The 21,265-nt window shown below is 44.8% G+C and overlaps 1 protein-coding gene across 1 annotated transcript in view; it reads left to right on the plus strand.

The window, feature by feature from the left end:
- The window catches only part of bmper (BMP binding endothelial regulator), a 22,527-nt gene continuing 1,262 nt past the window's right edge, over positions 1 to 21,265 (plus strand). The window contains exons 1-14 of the mRNA XM_042304634.1: positions 1 to 1,203; positions 2,496 to 2,581; positions 8,824 to 8,923; positions 11,261 to 11,343; positions 13,118 to 13,208; positions 13,307 to 13,389; positions 14,049 to 14,148; positions 14,318 to 14,427; positions 14,545 to 14,679; positions 14,885 to 14,989; positions 19,634 to 19,679; positions 19,932 to 20,294; positions 20,398 to 20,734; positions 21,008 to 21,138. Of these exons, the coding sequence (XP_042160568.1) occupies positions 1,089 to 1,203; positions 2,496 to 2,581; positions 8,824 to 8,923; positions 11,261 to 11,343; positions 13,118 to 13,208; positions 13,307 to 13,389; positions 14,049 to 14,148; positions 14,318 to 14,427; positions 14,545 to 14,679; positions 14,885 to 14,989; positions 19,634 to 19,679; positions 19,932 to 20,294; positions 20,398 to 20,734; positions 21,008 to 21,138 (1,885 nt within the window). The 5' untranslated portion in view covers positions 1 to 1,088. The remainder of the gene's footprint in view (positions 1,204 to 2,495; positions 2,582 to 8,823; positions 8,924 to 11,260; positions 11,344 to 13,117; positions 13,209 to 13,306; positions 13,390 to 14,048; positions 14,149 to 14,317; positions 14,428 to 14,544; positions 14,680 to 14,884; positions 14,990 to 19,633; positions 19,680 to 19,931; positions 20,295 to 20,397; positions 20,735 to 21,007; positions 21,139 to 21,265) is intronic.

The raw sequence follows: 21,265 nt of genomic DNA on the forward strand, positions 1-21,265 counted from the left end.
AGAGCGCAGCAGAGATTATCAGTAAGGACAGGTGGTACGCATGTTGTGTTCCAGGCTTGTTTGTAGTGAAACGAGATCCAGCCTCGAGATCCGATAGCAGTAGGTGGGTCTCTCTCTGCGCGGTATTATACGGAGTGTTTCATTACCACAGCGGCAGCCAGCCGGGAGCAGCGGGCAAGATTGTACGTCAAATCACTCGGATTATTAAAACCCCCGGCAACTATTTAAATATTGAGGGGCCGTTCTCGTTTTGTTTGGAGGAGGTTCCTGCACCCTGCGGGGATGTTTAACTGGAGTAGTAGGGTTTCTATTACGCTGGCATCGCCGTGCGCTTCAGTAGGAGCAGTTTACTATAACTTTGGGCTGGAGGTGGTTCGCTTTTCGCGGAGCTCCGAGTGAGAGACCAGTGCCGGCTCGTGTAGCCTAACCTAAAACCCGCTACTAATCCTGAGACAGTTGGACAGCATCTCGGCGCAAAACGGACCTAAAATTCCGAACGCAACCGGTTTCTTTTAGCGCTTGACAACATCTGTATATTTTTGGTATTGCCAAACATGAGGATTTTTGAAGACATTTAATTACGAGTACATCTTTAAGCTAAAAAATAAATAAATATATATATATATATCTTTAAGCTATTTGTGGAATTTATTTCCCAATAGTTTTATTTGTCATTTTTACTATACGCATCTGTTTTATTTTAATCTCTTATGAACTTTGTTTTTCACTTTTTTGGAAACATTGTCTTATCCTTGCACTTGTTTTGGGAACACAAGAGCGGTCCTGGACGCGACATGAGGACTGTCGCCTGGTTGTCCGCACGGCATTGTCATTGTAATTTTCATGTGTCATGTCGATTGTCGGATGCCGGAGGACACGCGATGTCGTTTAGCATTTTGACAAACTGAAGGTTATGGGCTGGAACAAAACTAACTGAGGGGGGCAATTATGCTGGAGTCCCATATATTCTAGTTTTCAGTCGGACACCAACCCATGGGGATATAAATATATATATATATATATTCTAGCATATCATTTTCTTTTTTTTTCGTTTTCCTTCTTCTTTTTTTTACTGGACCAATTTTAGGATGATGTTGTATTGCTGCTCGAGCGCCTTGGTACTTACTAATAAGTTCACCTGCAGCTTTTTATTCGTGTTTTTACTGTTCCAAATGCCACAGTCCTCCTCGCCTTTAATTACAGGTAAGATACATTGACTTGGCCTATTTAGCTTCAAAACATGTCCAGCAATTGTCAAAAACAAGAATATAGCCCAAAAACTAGCCTATAGGCCTACAGGTAGGCTATTCACTTTTCCCGTTACTTGCCACTGGGCACAGACGTCAGCTCAATGTCTAGTTTTGATTTACATTTGGTTGAACATAAATAAACAACCATGGTCACCATGCCATTGGATTGATCTTAAAAGTTGGGTGAAAAAAAAAAATTCTGTCGGGTAACTGGTACCCCCGGGCTCGTTTGAAACCTCATGACAGGCGCATTGGATCGCCAGTATAATTTCCCCATCTACTGTTGTTTTGGAAACTCGAGTTGGGTCGTGCTGTCGAGGTCAGTATCCAAGTCACCTGGCGCGTTATCATTGTGCAAACATGATCATTTCTTTCAGGGGAAGACAAACCTGCGTATCGGTATCAGCTGAGTAGGCTACCATTATAGTATAATCCCACCGGATCAAATTCCCATGGAGTGTCGCTACCTGGTATTCGAAATATGCGGTATATCATCTGTCTATTGTTTTCCCTGCAGGGCCGGGAGTTGAACACACCGTTTTCGTGAGAGAGGAAAGTTGTCTGATTGTATAAAGACAAATGCGCCCTGTCACTGTGCTCGGCTGCAAGAGGTGGATGAAGAGTAAACAACATTTATAGGGCTATTCATTCATCTCTGCTTTATAAAAGAAGAAACGTCTCATTGGATTGAGGCTAAAGTGTTGGGTTTCCCCACAATCACTTAAAGCTGTGCTGGTTTAATTACACGCGAAGGTTGTAGGGTACGCTACGGTCGGGGTAATTGCCCTGCTCCTGTAATTCTCACAGAAACCACTTTGTCACCAAATCCCCACCCCCCCCAAAAAAACTTTTCCTGACTGCCACTGCTCTGCTCAACTAAAAATGTTATGTCTCATCTAAATTTAAATCACTCTGACAAAAATATTCTGATAAACTGATCTAATATTTCGTAATTTAGAAAAAGTTATAGGCTATAGCCTATATCAACAAAATAAATTAGAAATATAACCTTATCGATAAAACTCAAGACTATTAGGCCTGCTCATTTTAACGTCTACGAAATATACCTCACAGTTATGGCATAGCCGGTGCAATTCCTGGTAGGCCTTAAGAAAAAGCACAATTGGAATATGGCGAGTCTGTCCATGACGTAATTTATCTGAGGCGTGTTGTTTCGCTGTTTTATCACGTCAATGAAGATGAAAAGGCGCGAATTTATTGCCTCTCTCATCGCGCCCTTCACAGGTACAGAAGCCATCTGCGAGAACGAAGGAGAGGTGCTCCACATACCCAACATAACGGACAACCCGTGCATCACCTGCGTCTGTCTGGTGAGAACAAATCCCAATTCTTGCTATATAACTTTCATATGGTGTTAGGGCAGATAATTGTTAGTTGACATTGAGATTCCCTATTTGTTGTTGGCACGTACAGTGGGGAGAACATGTATTTGATACACTGCCGATTTTGCAGGTTTTTGTACTTACAAAGCATGTAGAGGTCTGTAATTTTTAATCGAAAACAAAAATCCAGAAAATCACATTGTAAGATTTTTAAGTAATTAATTAGCATTTTATTGCATGACATAAGTATTTGATCACCTACCAACCAGTAAGAATTCCGGCTCTCACAGACCTGTTAGTTTTTCTTTAAGAAACCCTCCTGTTCTCCACTCATTACCTGTTTGAACTCCTTACCTGTATAAAAGACACCTGTCCACACACTCAATCAAACAGACTCCAACCTCTCCACAATGGCCAAGACCAGAAGAGCTGTGTAAGGACATCAGGGATAAAATGTATGTCCTGCACAAGGCTGGGATGGGCTACAGGACAATAGGCAAGCAGAAGGCAACAATTGTTGGCGCAATTATTAGAAAATGGAAGAAGGTCAAGATGACGGTCAATCACCCTTGGTCTGGGGCTCCATGCAAGATCTCACCTCGTGGGGCATCAATGATCATGAGGAAGGTGAGGGATCAGCCCAGAACTACACGGCAGGACCTGGTCAATGACCTGAAGAGAGCTGGGACCACAGTCTCAAAGAAAACCATTAGTAACACACTACGCTGTCATGGATTAAAATCCTGCAGCGCACGCAAGGTCCCCCTGATCAAGCCAGCGCATGTCCAGGCCCGTCTGAAGTTGGCCAATGACCATCTGGGTGATCCAGAGGAGGAATGGGAGAAGGTCATGTGGTCTGATGAGACAAAAAATAGAGCTTTTGGTCTAAACTCCACTCGCCGTGTTTGGAGGAAGAAGAATGGTGAGTACAACCCCAAGAACACCATCCCAACCGTGAAGCGTGGAGGTGGAAACATCATTCTTTGGGGATGCTTTTCTGCAAAAGGGACAGGACGACTGCACCGTATTGAGGGGAGGATGGATGGGGCCATGTATCGCGAGATCTTGGCCAACAACCTCCTTCCCTCAGTAAGAGCATTGAAGATGGGTCGTGGCTGGGTCTTCCAGCATGACAATGAAGCAGGGCAACTCTCAAGGTCTCAAGGTCCTGGAGTGGTCTAGCCAGTCTCCAGACCTGAACCCAATAGAAATCTTTGGGGGGAGCTGAAAGTCCTTATTGCCCTGCGACAGCCCCGAAACCTGAAGGATCTGGAGAAGGTCTGTATGGAGGTGTGGGCCAAAATCCCTGCTGCAGTGTGTGCAAACCTGGTCAAGAACTACAGGAAACGTATGATCTCTGTAATTGCAAACAAATGTTTCTGTACCAAATATGAAGTTCTGCTTTTCTGATGTATCAAATACTTATGTCATGAAATAAAATGCTACTTCATTACTTAAAAATCATACAATGTGATTTTCTGGATTTTTGTTTTAGATTCCGTCTCTCACAGTTGAAGTGTACCTATGATAAAAATTACAGACCTCTACATGCTTTGTAAGTAGGAAAACCTGCAAAATCAGCAGTGTATCAAATACTTGTTCTCCCCACTGTAGGTTCCATAGAGGAGGAACAAAATGCAATTGTTGTGCGTAATTATTGCCTCTGCGCTTGACTGAATATTCTTAATATTCATATTTTGGCCTAAATATGTATAGTCTATAGCGAGTTGTAGGTCTAACTGGGCAAATAGGCCTGTACTGTAATTATCACAAAGAATTATGAATACTGTTGCTACCATTTCAATAAGAGCAGTAGGCTAGCTATGTAATTATTTCCCTTCTAAGCCCACACTGGCTTTTAAACAAAATGGCATTGTTTGTTTAAAGACACCATTGTCTTCCTGCTGCCCGACTGACTGCCTGTTAAATCCAGGCTACAAATGTGAAAGGAGGTGTCTTTCCTGGAACATTTGCTCTTTGACCTCTGTCTCTTGTTTTAGGGGTTGAGAATGCAAGTGAGAGGCTTTTCTGTCACCAGAAGCCAGATTCAATAATGCTCTCCTCGTCTGTCTTTTTAGTCCCTATTTAAAAGTATCATGTGGTGAGGAAGCATCTACAAATGTCTTGTTTGACTTGCAGGGTATTTGCCCTATGTGAAACAGAGAAACAGTGTGCGTGTGCAAGGTTATATATTTCTGTGTGCACTGTGCACACTACTGTGGCCATGCTGCCTCGGCTGTCTCTAGCGGCTCTGATAGTCTCTTTGATATGTCTCCCTCTGCTAACCACCTCCTTATCAGGCTTCCATCACTAGGAGCCCTGCTGAATGCTATCAGTCATCAGAGGGCCACAGCTAGCCTTTCATCTTGTCCCGTCCGTCATGTCACTGGCCCCAGAGTGCCTCGCAGGGGAGGGGGGCCAGCGATGCTGTCTTTTAGGGGGGGTTAGCAGATTTTAAAGGGTGGGGGGAAGCTGTCAGGGCTCTAGTGTCACTCACAGGCTCTCAGTTGCAGCGGAGTACCTGTTAATGGCCCTTCACTGGCGGAAACTGAGGGACACAGAGAAGCCATTCTTTTCGCCAGCCGTCTCACAAGACGCAGGAATCTGCCTCCCGCTCGCTAAACATAATATACAGACAGCCAGGAGGCAGCTCTCGTTAACCTACTATCTACTACTCTCCCTCTCTTTTTGCCCCCTCTCCTCTTTCTCGGTAGCAATGATTGATGAGCTCAGTAGGCTGACCAGTGATCTGCAAACATTTGGGAAGCCAAAGGTCCTTTCCTGTTCCAACCGCTCCACAAACATGGAGATCAATACTCACCGTGTACCTTTACAATCGTTACCTCTGCCACTGGCGTTGTCAGCAAACCACTAAACCATCCAGCATGTCTGTCCAGGTACAGAGATGTAATAACATTGGATTTATGTGTGGAATTGGCATATGAACGTCATTTTATGAAAAGGAGCAATAACTTGTACACCATTCTGTCTAAAGGGACAAGCAAACCCCAAAAAGGAAAAGCATAAATGCTAGGATGAAATGAGAAACTTGATATCTCTACACTCTTAGAAGAAAATATGCTATCTAGAACCTTAATGGGTTCTTCAGCTGTCCCCATAGGATAACTTTTGAAGAAACCTTTTTGGTTCCAGGTAGAACACTTTTTTTTACAGAGGATTCTACATGGAACCCAAAAGGGTTTTTACCTGGAACCAGAAAGGGTTCTCCTATGGAGACAGCAGAAGAACCATTTTGGAACCCTTTTTTCTAAGAGTGTAGTCTAGAAGACTTAAAGAAGACAAAATCCTCCTTTATTTTCTGCTCTCTTTCTCCATCCCCTCTTCCCCCCTTTCTGTCAGTGCACTGTGAGGCTAGTGGTACAGTTCTCCCAGTGGTCTATAGAGCAAAGATGGTGTTAGAGAACCTTCAGGGCAGCATTGCTATTGGACCTCCCAGGATACTTCTCATGGAGGGGTAGAAACAAATATATATATATATATATATGGCCTCCCGAGTGGCGCAGCGGTCTAAGGCACTGTATCTCAGTGCTAGAGGTGTCACTACAGACCCTGGTTCGATCCCGGGCTGTATCGTAACCAGCTGTGATTGGGAGTCCCTTCGGGAGGCACACAATTGGCCCAACGTTGTCCGGGTTAGGGGAGGGTTTGGCCGGGGTAGGCCGTCATTGTAAAATAAGAATTTGATCTTAACTGACTTGCCTAGTTAAATAAAATAAATATACAGTACCAGTCAAAAGTTTGGACACACCTGTTAATTGAAATGCATTCCAGGTGACCTCCTCATGAAGCTGGATGAGAGAATGTCAACAGTGTGCAAAGCTGTCATCAAGGCAAAGGGTGGCTACTTTGAAGAATCTAAAATATTTTTAGATTTGTCTAACACTTTTTTTGGTTACTACATGATTCCATTTGTGTTATTTCATAGTTTTTACGTCGTCACTATTATTCTACAATGTAGAAAATTGTAAAAAATAAAGAAAAACCCTGTATAAGTAGGTGTGTCCAAACTTTTGACTGGTACTGTATATATGTTTTATTGTCACACACCAGATAGGTGCAGTGAAATGTGTTGTTTTACAGGGACAGCCATAGTAGTACAGCACAGGAGGTTGGTGGTACCTTAATTGGGGAGGACGGGCTCATGTTAATGTCTGGAGCGGAATCAGTGGAATGGTATCAAATACATCAAACACATGGTTTCTGTCCTCCCCTCAGCAGCCTCCACTGTAGTACAGAGCCCCTGGATTAAATTAGGGTTAAGTGCCTTGCTCAAGGGCACATCGACAGATTTTCACCTTATCGGATCATGTATTCCAACCGCTAGGCTACCTGCCAGGACATAAAGAAGGATAGGACAACAACCATCTTAATTCAGAGAAAAGTCATGGTCTACCTACACATCGGAGCCAAAAGTTACATTCAGTTCATTCAACACCATTCACTTTCTACTACTGGTGCAGGAATAGGCCTACTTCTTGGATAGGCTTGTGACTTCTCAGTGAAATGTAGATATTGTTGCCCTTTTTCATCCAGTTTTAAGCCACAACTGCTGCTCCTGTGAGGTAGCGACATGTTTGCTTTGGAGGGAGGTTAAGGGTCATGAGGGCAAGGAGTCCAGGTTTAAATAGGCCTTTGATTTGAGTGCTCCTCTGAAGAGCCTTTTAGTGATCTCTCCATCCTTCCATGAAAGACTGGCGGCACGGCGGCTGGCGGGTCTGTCAGCTTGTTTTGGCATGCCCTCTGGGGTCAGGCTGAGAGATAGATGGAGGAGAGAGAGTGATAGTGGAAAAGTTTGGGAGAGAGATTAGGAGGGAGGGAGGGAGAGAGAAATTATTCATAGACCATGGTTTGACTGAACACATTTTGATTCTCTGAATTTGGCAAATGGAGATGGTGAAACTGACTGTGCTGTCGCCATCTAGTGGTCATCTTTCCACAGCACATGTGGTCATCTTTCCACAGCACATGACCATCATGTCAGGGATCAATACATCTTACATACTCATTAACCTATCAACATGTTATTACCCTTCAGGTCAAATGTTTCTCTAGTTATTACACCAGAGACTAGCAGTAGTCCAATAACAATCCCCAGACCACCCGTTGGCCTATTAGAAGCCACGACATACCACCAGAAGACTAGTAAGAAGCCTCAGAAAGTGCACAGTATGTTGAGTGTTAATGAGGCATGGTGACCTGATTTGACCCCTGACCTTTGCTGAGAGAGGTCAAACCTCTTCACACCACTTATTGTTAATGGCTGCCGAGTGGAATGGCTCCAAAGCCCAACTAGGAAAGCACAGGTGTGGAGAGACATAAAGATTCAAGGACAAATACAGGACCTCTATGACACTACTGTAGATAACTGTGGTCGTCAGAAGACTAGACACACAACTTATCACCACTCTTTCTATTTCTCTCTCTCACCCTGTCATCCTCTTTGTGTCTACCTCTCTGTCTCTCTATCTCTCTCTCTCTCTCTCTCTCTCTCTCTCTCCACCTGTCAGACTTTCCAGTCATCATGTCTGATGGTATCTGTCTGCCCTTCTCTCATTCCCTCTATCTCTTTTTCTCTCACTTTCAATCCATCCCTTTATCTATCTGGCATCATATATCTCACTCTCAGACATATTTGTCTCAAACTGGCTGTTGAAAGTGCTCTGAAAATCTCTATGATTTAGGCCAGTGGTTTGGGGAGCGCTTTACAGAGACTATGTATGGATCCCATGTGCCTTCGCCTCTCGCCTTCACTGATGACATCACCCAAACCAGCCTGGTTAGGGAACCAGTGAAGGCTCTCCGTAAATAAAACCGCCCAGTTTTATTTTAGTTATGTGGGCCACAGTCCGGCTTTGAAGTTGACTCATTATACAGTCCAGTTAGGTTGCACTGAGTAAATGGGGACTATATATAAAGAGAGTGTATAAAGCTAGTGGCAAAGTGATAAGGTTAAGCTAGTATATAAAGTGAGGTTGTATATAAATTGAGAAGAGAGAAAGAGAATGTCTGCGTAAAGTACATGTGTAACTCGAGTTCATTTTAGCCTGTAAAAAGGGAGTGTCGACAAAGAATGTGTCAGAGACTTTATAGTGTGAATACACTGATGGCAGTCAAACAGCGTCTTCTCTTTCTCTCCGTCCATCTCTCCGTCTCCCTCTCCCCCTCTCTTTCTCTCTCCTCCCCCCTCTCTCTTTTGCTCTGTCTCTCAGGAGGGGAAGGCAGACTGTAAACAGGAGAGGTGTCCCCTGGTGTCTGAGGACTGTGCTCTGGTGGTCAAACAGACGGGAGCCTGCTGTGAGAGATGCAAAGGTGAGCAGCACACACTCTCTACTACTCTCATCACCATGAAAACATGAGGTCAAAGGTTAGCGGATGCATGTAATGTTCTGTAGTCTCAGCGAGACCAATAAACTTGGAATTTTGTCTCGTGGAGTGAGTTGGGTCTATCTCTGAATCTCTTTAGTGTTGATGTATAGACCTTGCTGCAGCATTGCAGTGATGTTGTTTGACGGTCATTGATGCTACCTGTAGGAGTGAGGGTGACGCGATAGCTTGAGTCCCACAGTAGAAGACAGTCAGTCCAGCTGCACTGGTCAACCTACTTATTTAACCACTACTGCCTCCTTGTGGGGGAATGATGAATCGTTTTTCTTCTAACAGCACAATAGTTACTGTGCGTGTGTATGTGTACTGTATCAGACCAATTGAAGATTCTGCTTGAGGGTAAATTGCTACATACACAAACACATATAGCTATTATTTTCCCGGCTTCCACTCACATACACCCACAAACATGTGACAGGCCTACAGCGGTTCGTATTTAAGTCTTAAGAACTATTCTTTCTCACACTGTTTGCCAGCATCTCTCTTTCTCTCTCTCACACACACACACACACACACACACACACACACACACACACACACACACACACACACACACACACACACACACACACACACACACACACACACACACACACACACACACACACACACACACACACACACACACACACACACACACAGCTGCAGTGGTGGACTTTTCCTCTCTGGGACGGGTTGGGACCCGTTGGCGTTTGGGTTCAGCGTTCGGTTTAAAGGGCACAGAAATAAACCTTGTTTACGAGCCACTGCGCCGCTCTGCCTCCCAGACTAGGACCGCTCGCATTCGCCTCCCGGCCGGAACACACAGGGTCAGGTAGTGTTGGGGTCACCATGGATACGGTCCACAGCATTGACCACCTCATGGTCAGGAACGTGGTCCTTTGTTTGCCGTCAAGATTATACGAGACTAGAGTTAATTCAAATGAGAAGAGGTGGAGCTCGCTTAAGTCGACCATGGAAAGCCCCATGTTGTCATGGTGAACGGTATTAGTGCCTATTGTTCCTCCATTGTGGTTGACTTTGGGTTTTATTCATGACCATGTCTACATTTAGAACAGGAACTTGCTCGTGTCAGCACGAAAACCTCCCACAACTACTTAATGCAGTGGTTTTATCATAGGAATGGTTTTGCTGTGTTTCCATAACCAGACAACCCTATATCTGTTGAAATTGAAGATCGTATTAATTTAGTCCCTTATTGACTGTGGGTGGTGTATCTGGAGCATTGTGATTACTCATAGTGGATCTCAGGCCCATTTTACATGGTGTTTTTATCATGCCCTTGGAATGGACCTGGACACTTCACAACAACATGTTCTGGTATCTTGATACATCTATATCATGGATTGGGTTTGTCAGAGAGTTTGTGCATGCCTGCCTGCCTGCCTGCCTGTCTGTCTGGCTGGCTGGCTGGCTGGCTGTCTGTCTGGCTGTCTCGAGTGTCTGAATTGCACATACACTATCGTTCAAAAGTTTAGAGTCACTTAGAAATGTCCTTGTTTTTGAAAGAAAAGCATATTTTTTTTTTGTCCATTAAAATAACATCAAATTGATCAGAATTACAGTGTAGACATTGTTAGTGTTGTAAATGGCTATTGTAGCTGGAAACGACAGATTTTTTATGGAATATCTACATAGGCCCATTATCAGCAACCATCACTCCTGTGTTCCAATGGCACGTTGTGTTAACTAATCCAAGTTTATCATTTTAAAAGGCTAATTGATCATTAGAAAACCCTTTCGCAATTATGTTAGCACAGCTGAAAACTGTTGTTCTGATTAAAGAAGCAATAAAAAATGCTTTTCTTTCAAAAACAAGGACATTTCTAAGTGACCCCAAACTTTTGAATGGTAGTGTATGTGGCAGTGTCGAGACTACTAAACTTTACCATCGCTATGCCAAATCAAGACAATCAAAGAAAGGCCTTCCCTAGCCATAGGGGACACTATAGCCAGCTGGATCTGACGGTGGTGGCACACAGACTCCCTCCAGGCATCGCTTACAATGGATTTGTAACCCTGTGTTCAATCTGTCTCAACACTTATGGTCTGGAGAGGCAAACAGCTCTATGTTCACACATGTAGTCCATTTAGTGCTCCCTGTAGACTTTTAGTTTCCACAAACTAGTAAACATTCACATCCAGGTTTGGAGTGCCAACTCTCTCTCTCGCTCTCCCTCTCTCTCTATGTCTCTCTCTCTACCCCACCCTCTCTCTCTATCCTCCCCTGTCTCTCTCTCATTCCCTCTCTCTCTCCTCTAGGTTGTCAGCTGGATGGAGAGTCCTATAATAGTTCTGTCTCCTGGACCAGCTCCATCAAGCCCTGCATCTCTCGCCGCTGTCAGGTGAGTGTCACACAGAGAAATGAAAGAGAGAAAGGGAGGGTAACAGAGAGAGAGAGAGATGATGATGAGAAAAGTAAGGAGAGGGAATGTAAAGTAAATGAAGGAGAGAAGGAGAGAGGGAGTACTAAGAGAGAGGCAGACAGGGAGAGGGAATGATAGTGGGGAGTGAGTGGAAAAGAGGCAAACCGACAGAGGAGTGAGTGAAAGAGAGATGGGTGGAGAGGGAGATTAATGAAGAAAGAGAGAGAGATAAATGAGGATCTAGGGAAAGATAGACATACTTTTAGAGTGGGAGGCTGAATGACGCAGACAGAGACTCAGAGTTGGGGAGGGAATGAGAGATGTGAGGGAGAGAAAGAATGAGACAGTGGACAGATAGCCAAGGGGTTGGAGGAAGAAGAGACATAAAGAGAAAGAAAAGCAGATGAAGTTGGAGGGATGAGAGAGAGAGATAGAAAGATGAAGAGGGAGGATATATGTCTCAATGTCTCTGAGAGGAGCAAGGTGAACTTGGCAGTACAGTCCACCCTTCTGGTTCCAAGCCTCCCCAACCCAGTGTCTACCTCACAAGACTAACCCCACACGTCTCCTCAAAACACATGTATATCCAACCTCACTTACTGTATACACACCACACACTCGCATACATGGTCCCACAATACTACTTAAAATACAAAACACATGCACAGATCTGAACACTATAAGTCATTGGCAGTGGACACAGCTGTGTGAGGGAGTGTCAGCTCCAGCGTTGGGGAGGTCCAGACAAACTAGTCTGTGTTAGTCTGCGTGTTGAAGGGTGGCGTGTGAAAAAAGCAGAGCTCTACACACCACTCATTTACTCCATCCCCAAGATACCCACGCAGCAGGAATGGGAGGGGGGGTCTGACTAGTATCCAGACCTCACACACAAACAACGTGTTGTGGTCCCTAGTTCTAGTTTTAAAACTCCTAGTTCTAACACTCCTAGTTCTAACACTCCTAGTTTTAACACTCCTAGTTCTAACACTCCTAGTTCTATCACTCCTAGTTCTAACACTCCTAGTTCTAACACTAATAGTTCTATCACTCCTAGTTCTAACACTAATAGTTATATCACTCCTAGTTCTAACACTAATAGTTCTATCACTCCTAGTTCTAACACTAATAGTTATATCACTCCTAGTTCTAACACTCCTAGTTCTAACACTAATAGTTCTATCACACCTAGTTCTAACACTCCTAGTTCTAACACTAATAGTTCTATCACTCCTAGTTCTAACACTCCTAGTTCTAACACTCCTAGTTCTAACACTAATAGTTCTATCACTCCTAGTTCTAACACTCCTAGTTCTAACACTAATAGTTCTATCACTCCTAGTTCTAACACTCCTAGTTCTAACACTCCTAGTTCTAACACTAGGGACCACATCTTTTTTTCAGGTACATTTTCTGTGAGTGATCAGGGGTGTCCCAGTATGTAGAATAGATGCATGCATGTGTGAGATGCAGAATGGAATGTTCCTATCTAATGGTATGTCCCTATCCAATGGTACGTCCCTATCTAATATTCTGCTTACGTAGTACATGCCTTACATAACTGAAACGGGATTCAAATTGCTAAGCAACCGAGAGACAAGTTTGTCTAATACAGGAATGAGAGGTATGCAGCAGAATATTCACTGATGTACGTAGCCTAGGACTGGACAGGGATGCTGCTGGGAATAAGTCGTAGGAAATTTGTTTGAACAATGATAAATAAATCACTGTTTTAATTGCTTCCTGGTTTTGACAGGAAGGGGTCGTAACTGAAGCGGAAGTACAATGTGTCATCCACTGCAGGAACCCCAAGATTCACCCTAAGAAGTGCTGTCCAACGTGCCCGAGTGAGTGATTGTGTGTGTGTGTGTGCGTGTGCGTGTGCGTGTGTGAAAGAAGGAATACATCGATAATAAAGCTAACCTGTGTGTCTCTTCTGTTCCAGGCTGTATCTTGGAGGGCCGTCTGTACAAAGAGAGGGAAGAGTTTCACCCTGAGGGAAAACCCTGCATTAAATGCACCTGCACTGTGAGTATACACTGTATAGACATGCATGTCTCCAGTCCCCACAGTACAGTGACTGGCCCTCTGTGGTCCAAATGAGTTTGTCTTGGCTCTCAGGGGACTCACAGTGGTAACACCCCCCTTCCCCTCCTCCTCCTCCCCTTAGTAAACAAGCAGGGGAGGTGAGTGAGTAAACACATTAATGTGAGTTGAGTCCGTTAACACGTTAATGCCTCAGAGGGACTAGTGTACACTGTGTCCTGTACCAGCCGTTAATGAGGGCACACTGCTACAAGGCCAGGGGGAACTGTGACAACCATCTGGCATCTAGAGTAGTTGTGTTTGTGAGCTGTTAAAGGTAGCAATCCGGGTTTCACAGGTGCAGACAAAGGTGCAAATGGTATTGTGTAATGGAAACAGTCATTAAGTGGAGATAAGTTGAGTAATGCATAAGAGAAGATGAATGCACAATTGTTCCAACGTCTATGTATATAGCTTCCTTATTCTTATTTTATTGTGGTATTTTGTTTAACTTTAGTTTATTTAGTAAATATTTTCTGAGCTCTATTTTCTTAAAACTGCATTCTTGGTTGATGGCTTGTAAAGTAAGCATTTCACCTGTTGTATTTGGTGCGTGTGAGAAATAACATTTGGATTTGATATGATATGCTGTGTTCTTTCAGGGAGGGCGGACGCTATGCGTCAGGGATGTGTGTCCTGTCCTCTCATGCCCCGCCCACCTGAGCCACACTCAGCCCGGACAGTGCTGTCCCAAGTGCCTCGGTAACACCCCACTCTCATCAAATACCTCATAGGACTCTCTGATAGAAGTCTGGAGAACATATTCATATTTCAGGAATTATTATTAAAACGTCACACATCATTAAAACATCATAACAGTCATAATAATTATCATCAAGCTGATCTCTTTCTTACTCTCTCCCTCCGTCAGGTCAGAGGAAAGTGTTTGACCTGTCGATGGGGAGTTGTCTGTTCCACAGTGAGGTCTATGAGAACGGCACCTCCTTCAAGCACGACAACTGCACCACCTGTACCTGCAAGGTAAGAACTGACCAGGGAACCAGACCCCAGAACTCTATTCAACTTACGTGCCAAATCACCAAGTTACCATCAATAACTGACCCCTTCTCCTTCCCTCGTATCCCTCCACCTTCCCAGAATTCCACTGTGGTGTGCAGGAAGCGCTGCTCTCGGCCAGGAAGTTGCCATGGTGACCAGTGCTGTGGGGAGTGTCTATCCTTCGTGGAGGTAGCAGAAGTGAAGTACTGCCGGGTCAGGAACAAGATCTACCGGGTGAGACAGTCTGGGACAAAAAGTCCTAATGCTGCATCCTTGATATCAACTGGGAAAATAGTACCTTACCATTCAACACTGATACTTATCCACCGCAGTTGTCCTTATTATTATATGCAGATTTATACAGACATTAATACTGGTTTGATAAGCTGATTGAAGTTGTGGTTGATTGGTTCTCTCTCTGCTTCTTCCTTTGCTCTAGGAGGGAGACATGTGGTCGTCTGTGAACTGCACCCTGTGTGCCTGTGTCAAGGGGGCCATCGAGTGCCAGCCAAAGCAGTGTGTGCCAATCACCAGCTGCCCCTCGGTGAGTGACAGGCTCAAGGCCTTGTGTTGCGCCTTTTCATTCCAGTAATCTTTCAATGAAGTGATGTGAATGACAACATCGATTAGAATAGGCTTTAAAAAGATGCTCACTCACTTTACCTTTCATCTTAAAGCTGGAATCTGTACTTGGTGAAACTGAAATCCGTTTGCAATGTTACAACAACAAAGAAGTTACTTCAAACCTTTTGTCTTCATTGGACCCGTGATAGAACAGCAGAATATATCCTGCAAATAATTTCTTACCACAATGCTGAATGCTCCTCTATTCCGTTTCATCAACAAAATAAAAACTAGAACAGATGCTCTGGGGCGGACAGTGGCGCTGTTTCACCATTTGCAGATTTCAGCTTTAAGCAATTTCCCATCTGCAACGTAAATGCACTTATGTTAGGAACACTGGCTATATCTATAGGACATAGCCCTGGGGTCCCTCTGTTCTCCCTGAATCATCAACATGAGACAGTCCCTTTCACACCTCACCACATCCCCATCCATCTGGTCCCACTCCCTCTGAGACAGACAGAGGCTGTCTACTGTCCAGAGTTACGGTCTGTGACTAACCGCCACATGTTAAATCCACAGCGGTGGAGGGGTAAGGAGGAGTCAAAAACGATTCACCTGGGCCAGAACAGTGTGAGTGGGCCAAGGCACAACCCTGGTATCTTACCACAGTAACCATACCTTCAGCTGTCAGGTTTTTTGGGGCTGAGTAACAGTCCCAGTTCACACGGTGGTCACCTGTCTTGGGGTGATGTAGTAGATTCTTTGCATTCCAGCGACCAAATGATCAGTTACTTATTCATGCTGCCAGTGACCAGTGTTCACAGGGTTACAATGGTTACCTAGCCGTCACCTGTTATGGTCACATAGCGGTTGCTTGTTGCGCGGTAATGTAGTGGTCATCTGTTCTTTCATACGTTCATATAGTCGACATTAAAGGCTCGTTGTCATTCTTTTTAAAGCATCCCACCACCATCACATATACTGCCTGTCTGGTTATGGAGCAGATCATGGTCACATAGTAGTATAATGAACTGTCATACGGTCATTAGTCAGACAGTACAATTACAGTCACATATGGCTGCCTTAGTCATGGATTCCTAGTTGTCACACAGCGGTCACCTGTTATACAGCCATGTAGTATATCCCCTATCCCCTTGGTCACTGAGTCATGGTCACCTGTTATACAGTCATGTAGTATATCCCCTATCCCCTTGGTCACTGAGTCATGGTCACCTGTTATACAGTCATGTAGTATATCCCCTATCCCCTTGGTCACTGAGTCATGGTCACCTGTTATACAGTCATGTAGTATATCCCCTATCCCCTTGGTCACTGAGTCATGGTCACCTGTTATACAGTCATGTAGTATATCCCCTATCCCCTTGGTCACTGAGTCATGGTCACCTGTTATACAGTCATGTAGTATATCCCCTATCCCCTTGGTCACTGAGTCATGGTCACCTGTTATACAGTCATGTAGTATATCCCCTATCCCCTTGGTCACTGAGTCATGGTCACCTGTTATACAGTCATGTAGTATATCCCCTATCCCCTTGGTCACTGAGTCATGGTCACCTGTTATACAGTCATGTAGTATATCCCCTATCCCCTTGGTCACTGAGTCATGGTCACCTGTTATACAGTCATGTAGTATATCCCCTATCCCCTTGGTCACTGAGTCATGGTCACCTGTTATACAGTCATGTAGTATATCCCCTATCCCCTTGGTCACTGAGTCATGGTCACCTGTTATACAGTCATGTAGTATATCCCCTATCCCCTTGGTCACTGAGTCATGGTCACCTGTTATACAGTCATGTAGTATATCCCCTATCCCCTTGGTCACTGAGTCATGGTCACCTGTCGTAATAGTCACATAACAGCCAACTGAGACACGGTCACCTAGCGGTCAATTGCAATATAGATACGGTCACATAGCGGTCACCTGTCATACAGTATCACAACATCCACTCATCATACCTTCCTGGTGGTCATGTAGCGTTCACCTGTCACGCGGTCACAGTGCGGTCACCTGTCATACAGTATCACAACATCCACTCATCATACCTTCCTGGTGGTCATGTAGCGTTCACCTGTCACGCGGTCACAGTGCGGTCACCTGTCATACAGTATCACAACATCCACTCATCATACCTTCCTGGTGGTCATGTAGCGTTCACCTGTCACGCGGTCACAGTGCGGTCACCCATGTGTCTGCCCCTCCGTCCCATAGGAGACACACAGTCTACAGTCAGGTCTCTGTCTGGGTGATGTTTGAGTGACAGTAAAGAAGAGCTTCCCTATATTTAGACCCTGAAAGCCAATCTCTCCATCTCTCAAAGAGCTTCAAAGAGGGAGAGCCCTTTGTGCACTGTGATGGGGGTCAGATGGGGGTGTGTGTGTGTGTGTGTGTGTGTGTGTGTGTGTGTGTGTGTGTGTGTGTGTGTGTGTGTGTGTGTGTGTGTGTGTGTGTGTGTGTGTGTGTGTGTGTGTGTGTGAGAGAGAGAGAGAAAGAGAGATGCTGGCAAACAGTGTGAGAAAGAATAGTTCTTAAGACTTAAATACGAACCGCTGTAGGCCTGTCACATGTTTGTGGGTGTATGTGAGTGGAAGCCGGGAAAATAATAGCTATATGTGTTTGTGTATGTAGCAATTTACCCTCAAGCAGAATCTTCAATTGGTCTGATACAGTACACATATACATGCACAGTAACTATTGTGCTGTTAGAAGAAAAACTATTCATCATTCCCCCACAAGGAGGCAGTAGTGGTTAAATAAGTAGGTTGACCAGTGCAGCTGGACTGACTGTCTTCTACTGTGGGACTCAAGCTATCGCGTCACCCTCACTCCTACAGGTAGCATCAATGACCGTCAAACAACATCACTGCAATGCTGCAGCAAGGTCTATACATCAACACTAAAGAGATTCAGAGATAGACCCAACTCACTCCACGAGAGTGAGTGAGAGAGAGAGAGAGAGAGAGAGAGAGGGAGTGTGCCTAGAGCACACAAAAAACTATACATACCTTGGCCTAAACATCAGCACCACAGGTAACTTCCACCACAAAGCTGTTAATGATCTGAGAGACAAGGCAAGAAGGGCATTATATGCCATTAAACAGAACATAAATTCCACAAACCAATTATGATCTGGCTAAAAATACTTGAATCAGTTATAGAACCCATTGCCCTTTATAGTTGTGAGGTCTGGGGTCCGCTCACCAACCAAGAATTCACAAAATGGGACAAACACCAAATTGAGACTCTGCATGCAGAATTCTGCAAAAATATCCTCTGTGTACAACATAAAACACCAAATAATGCATGCAGAGCAGAATTAGGCCGATACCCGCTAGTTATCAAAATCCAGAAAAGAGCCGTTAAATTCTACAACCACCTAAAGAAAGCGATTCCCAAACCTTCCATAACAAAGCCATCACCTACAGAGAGATGAACCTGGAGAAGAGTCCCCTAAGCAAGCTGGTCCTGGGGCTCTGTTCACAAACACATACAGACCCCACAGAGCCCCAGGTCAGCAACACAATTAGACCCAACCAAATCATGAGAAAATAAAAAGATAGTTTCTTGACACATTGGAAAGAATTAACAAAAACAAGTGTGCAAACTAGAATGCTATTTGGCCCTAAACAGAGAGTACACCGTAGCAGAATACCTGACCACTGTGACTGACCCAAACTTAAGGAAAGCTTTGACTATGTACAGACTCAGTGAGCATAGTCTAGCTATTGAGAAAGGCTGCCGCAGACAGCCCTGGCTCTCAAGAGAAGACAGGCTATGTGCACACCTCCCACAAAATGAGATGGAAACTAAGCAGCACTTCCTAACCTCCTGCCAAATGTATGACCATATTAGAGACACATATTTCCCTCAGATTACACAGAATTTGAAAACAAACCCGATTTTGATAAACTCCCATATCTACTGGGTGAAATACCACAGTGTGCCATCACAGCAGCAAGATTTGTGACCTGTTGCTACAAGAAAAGGGCAACCAGTGAAGAACAAACACCATTGTAAATACATTTATTTATTTTCCCTTTTGTACTTTAACTATTTGCACATCGTTACAACACTGTATGTATACATAATATGACATTTGTAATGTCTTTATTCTTTTGGAACTTCTGTGAGTGTAATGTTTACTGTTCATTTGTATTGTTTATTTCACTTCTGTATATTATCTACTTCACTTGCTTTGGCCATGTTAACATATGTTTCCCATGCCAATAAAGCCCCTTGAATTGAAAGGAATTGAAATTGAGAGAGAGAGTAAGGGGTGAGTGCCCTGGGGCAAAGGTAAGTGGGGGTTGAGAGGGATTGAGTTCTCAAATGTGCACCTCTGAAGGAAGTTGAAACGTACCCCCCCCCACCCTCTCTCTAGCAAACACACACATACACCAGGCAGAGAGTAACAGTTGTCTGTATCAATGTCTGGCTGTCCATGTTTGGCTGGTTGTATCTGTCTTTGTCTGTGTGTGTGGGTATTAATGTGTAATGTGTCCAACTGTCCAGTTTACTGTCTGTCTCTTGCACTCTGACTGGCTGCCTGCTGATCTCTCTCTATGTCTGTGTATCTAACGGTCTGTCTGTCTCTTCTAGAATAAGATCCTGAACAGGACAGGCTGCTGCCCGGTTTGCACTGAAAGTGAGTAAGTTACTCCCCTCTTCCTCAACTGGGTCCTCACACACCTTTGTGGGTTGCATTTTCCAGTTTTGTGGCGGTTGTTTCGTTCTTGGTCTTCTCTCAAATAGACATTTAGTCATGTTGTATTAAGCACAGATTTCTCATGCAAAATACAGGGGGAAAAAATTGATCAAATTGATGCCCATAATTAAACACACTCCCTCTTTCTCCTCCTTCCCTGCCTCTCTCTCTCTCTCCCATCACTCCTTCAAGAGCCAGGTGTGTGCACCGTATTCGGCGACCCTCACTACAACACCTTTGACGGGCGCACGTTTAACTTCCAAGGAACCTGCCAATATGTTCTGACTCGAGACTGTGGTGGCGCCCTCTCTAGCGGGGGTGGAAACAGCGCTGGCTCTGACTCTGGCTTCACGGTTGTGGTGAGGAACGATGCGAGGCGAACCCGCTCCTACTCCTGGACCCAGTCAGTGGAGCTGAGGATAGGAGGGCTGAGTCTCAGCCTGCACCAGCACCTGACGGTGAGGAGGAACGGCACTCGCATCGCCCTGCCCTACCATGGCCCTGGGGTCCACATCGACCTGGATGGATACCTGCTCAAACTCACCACCATCGCAGGTTAGACTGGCTTCATGTTAACTTAATTGGAACCTAAAGAACACTGCTAAAGTGCATTTTAGCTCCTTTTTGAAGCATAACTCTCTGTCTCTTTCTCCCTCAGGTCTGGAGATCACGTGGGACGGGGACAGCTTCGTGGAGGTGGTGGCTGCTCCTCACCTGCGCGGTCGTCTCTGTGGCCTCTGTGGGAACTACAACGGACACAAGCGGGATGACACCATGGGCAGCGACGGCCTCTTCAAGTTCGTGGTCGATGAGTTTGCAGAGTCGTGGCGCGTGGAGGGGAACGAGGTTTGTGCCCAGCCCCTCAGGAGGCCCACCTCGTACCTCTGTCCCGGGAGTGTAAAGGTCAAGTTCCGCGCTCACAGAGAGTGTCAGAAGCTCAAGTCCTGGGAGTTCCAGAAGTGTCACCGGGTGGTGGACTTTGCCTCCTTCTATAGGTCAGTGGTTCTTGGGGTGTCTCCGGAACTTTGGGGACCTTCATTTGTAATGAGATTTGTCCTAGAATCTACAACATTTGCAACACTCTTGTGATATTTTTTTCATATATCAAATGTGATATTTGATTGTCTCCGATGTGCATAGAATGTCCAATGTTGTTTTGGATATGGAACCCACTTAGTATGGAGATACATTCAATCCAGTCCATTCAATTTAATTCAACATTTATTTGTCATATATCTCTCTCTCTTTCTCCATCTGTCTCTCTTAAGGTCCTGTGTAACAGACATGTGCGAGTGTCCGGTGCATAAGAACTGTTACTGTGAGTCCTTCATCGCCTACAGCCGGGCCTGTGAGAGGGAGGGAGCCCCCGTCTACTGGAAGCCAGAGGCTGCCTGCATGGGTGAGTGACAGCACACACAGCCTATCACTAAACTTCATGGAACAGGGGACTCCCCCCCTACATTTAATTTGCTCAACAGAATTGATCAACGTATCTCTGAAACCCATTCATGTTAGGCGATTTGCAG

The sequence above is a fragment of the Oncorhynchus tshawytscha genome, linkage group LG23, assembly GCF_018296145.1.
Source record: "Oncorhynchus tshawytscha isolate Ot180627B linkage group LG23, Otsh_v2.0, whole genome shotgun sequence".
Lineage (NCBI taxonomy): Eukaryota > Metazoa > Chordata > Actinopteri > Salmoniformes > Salmonidae > Oncorhynchus > Oncorhynchus tshawytscha.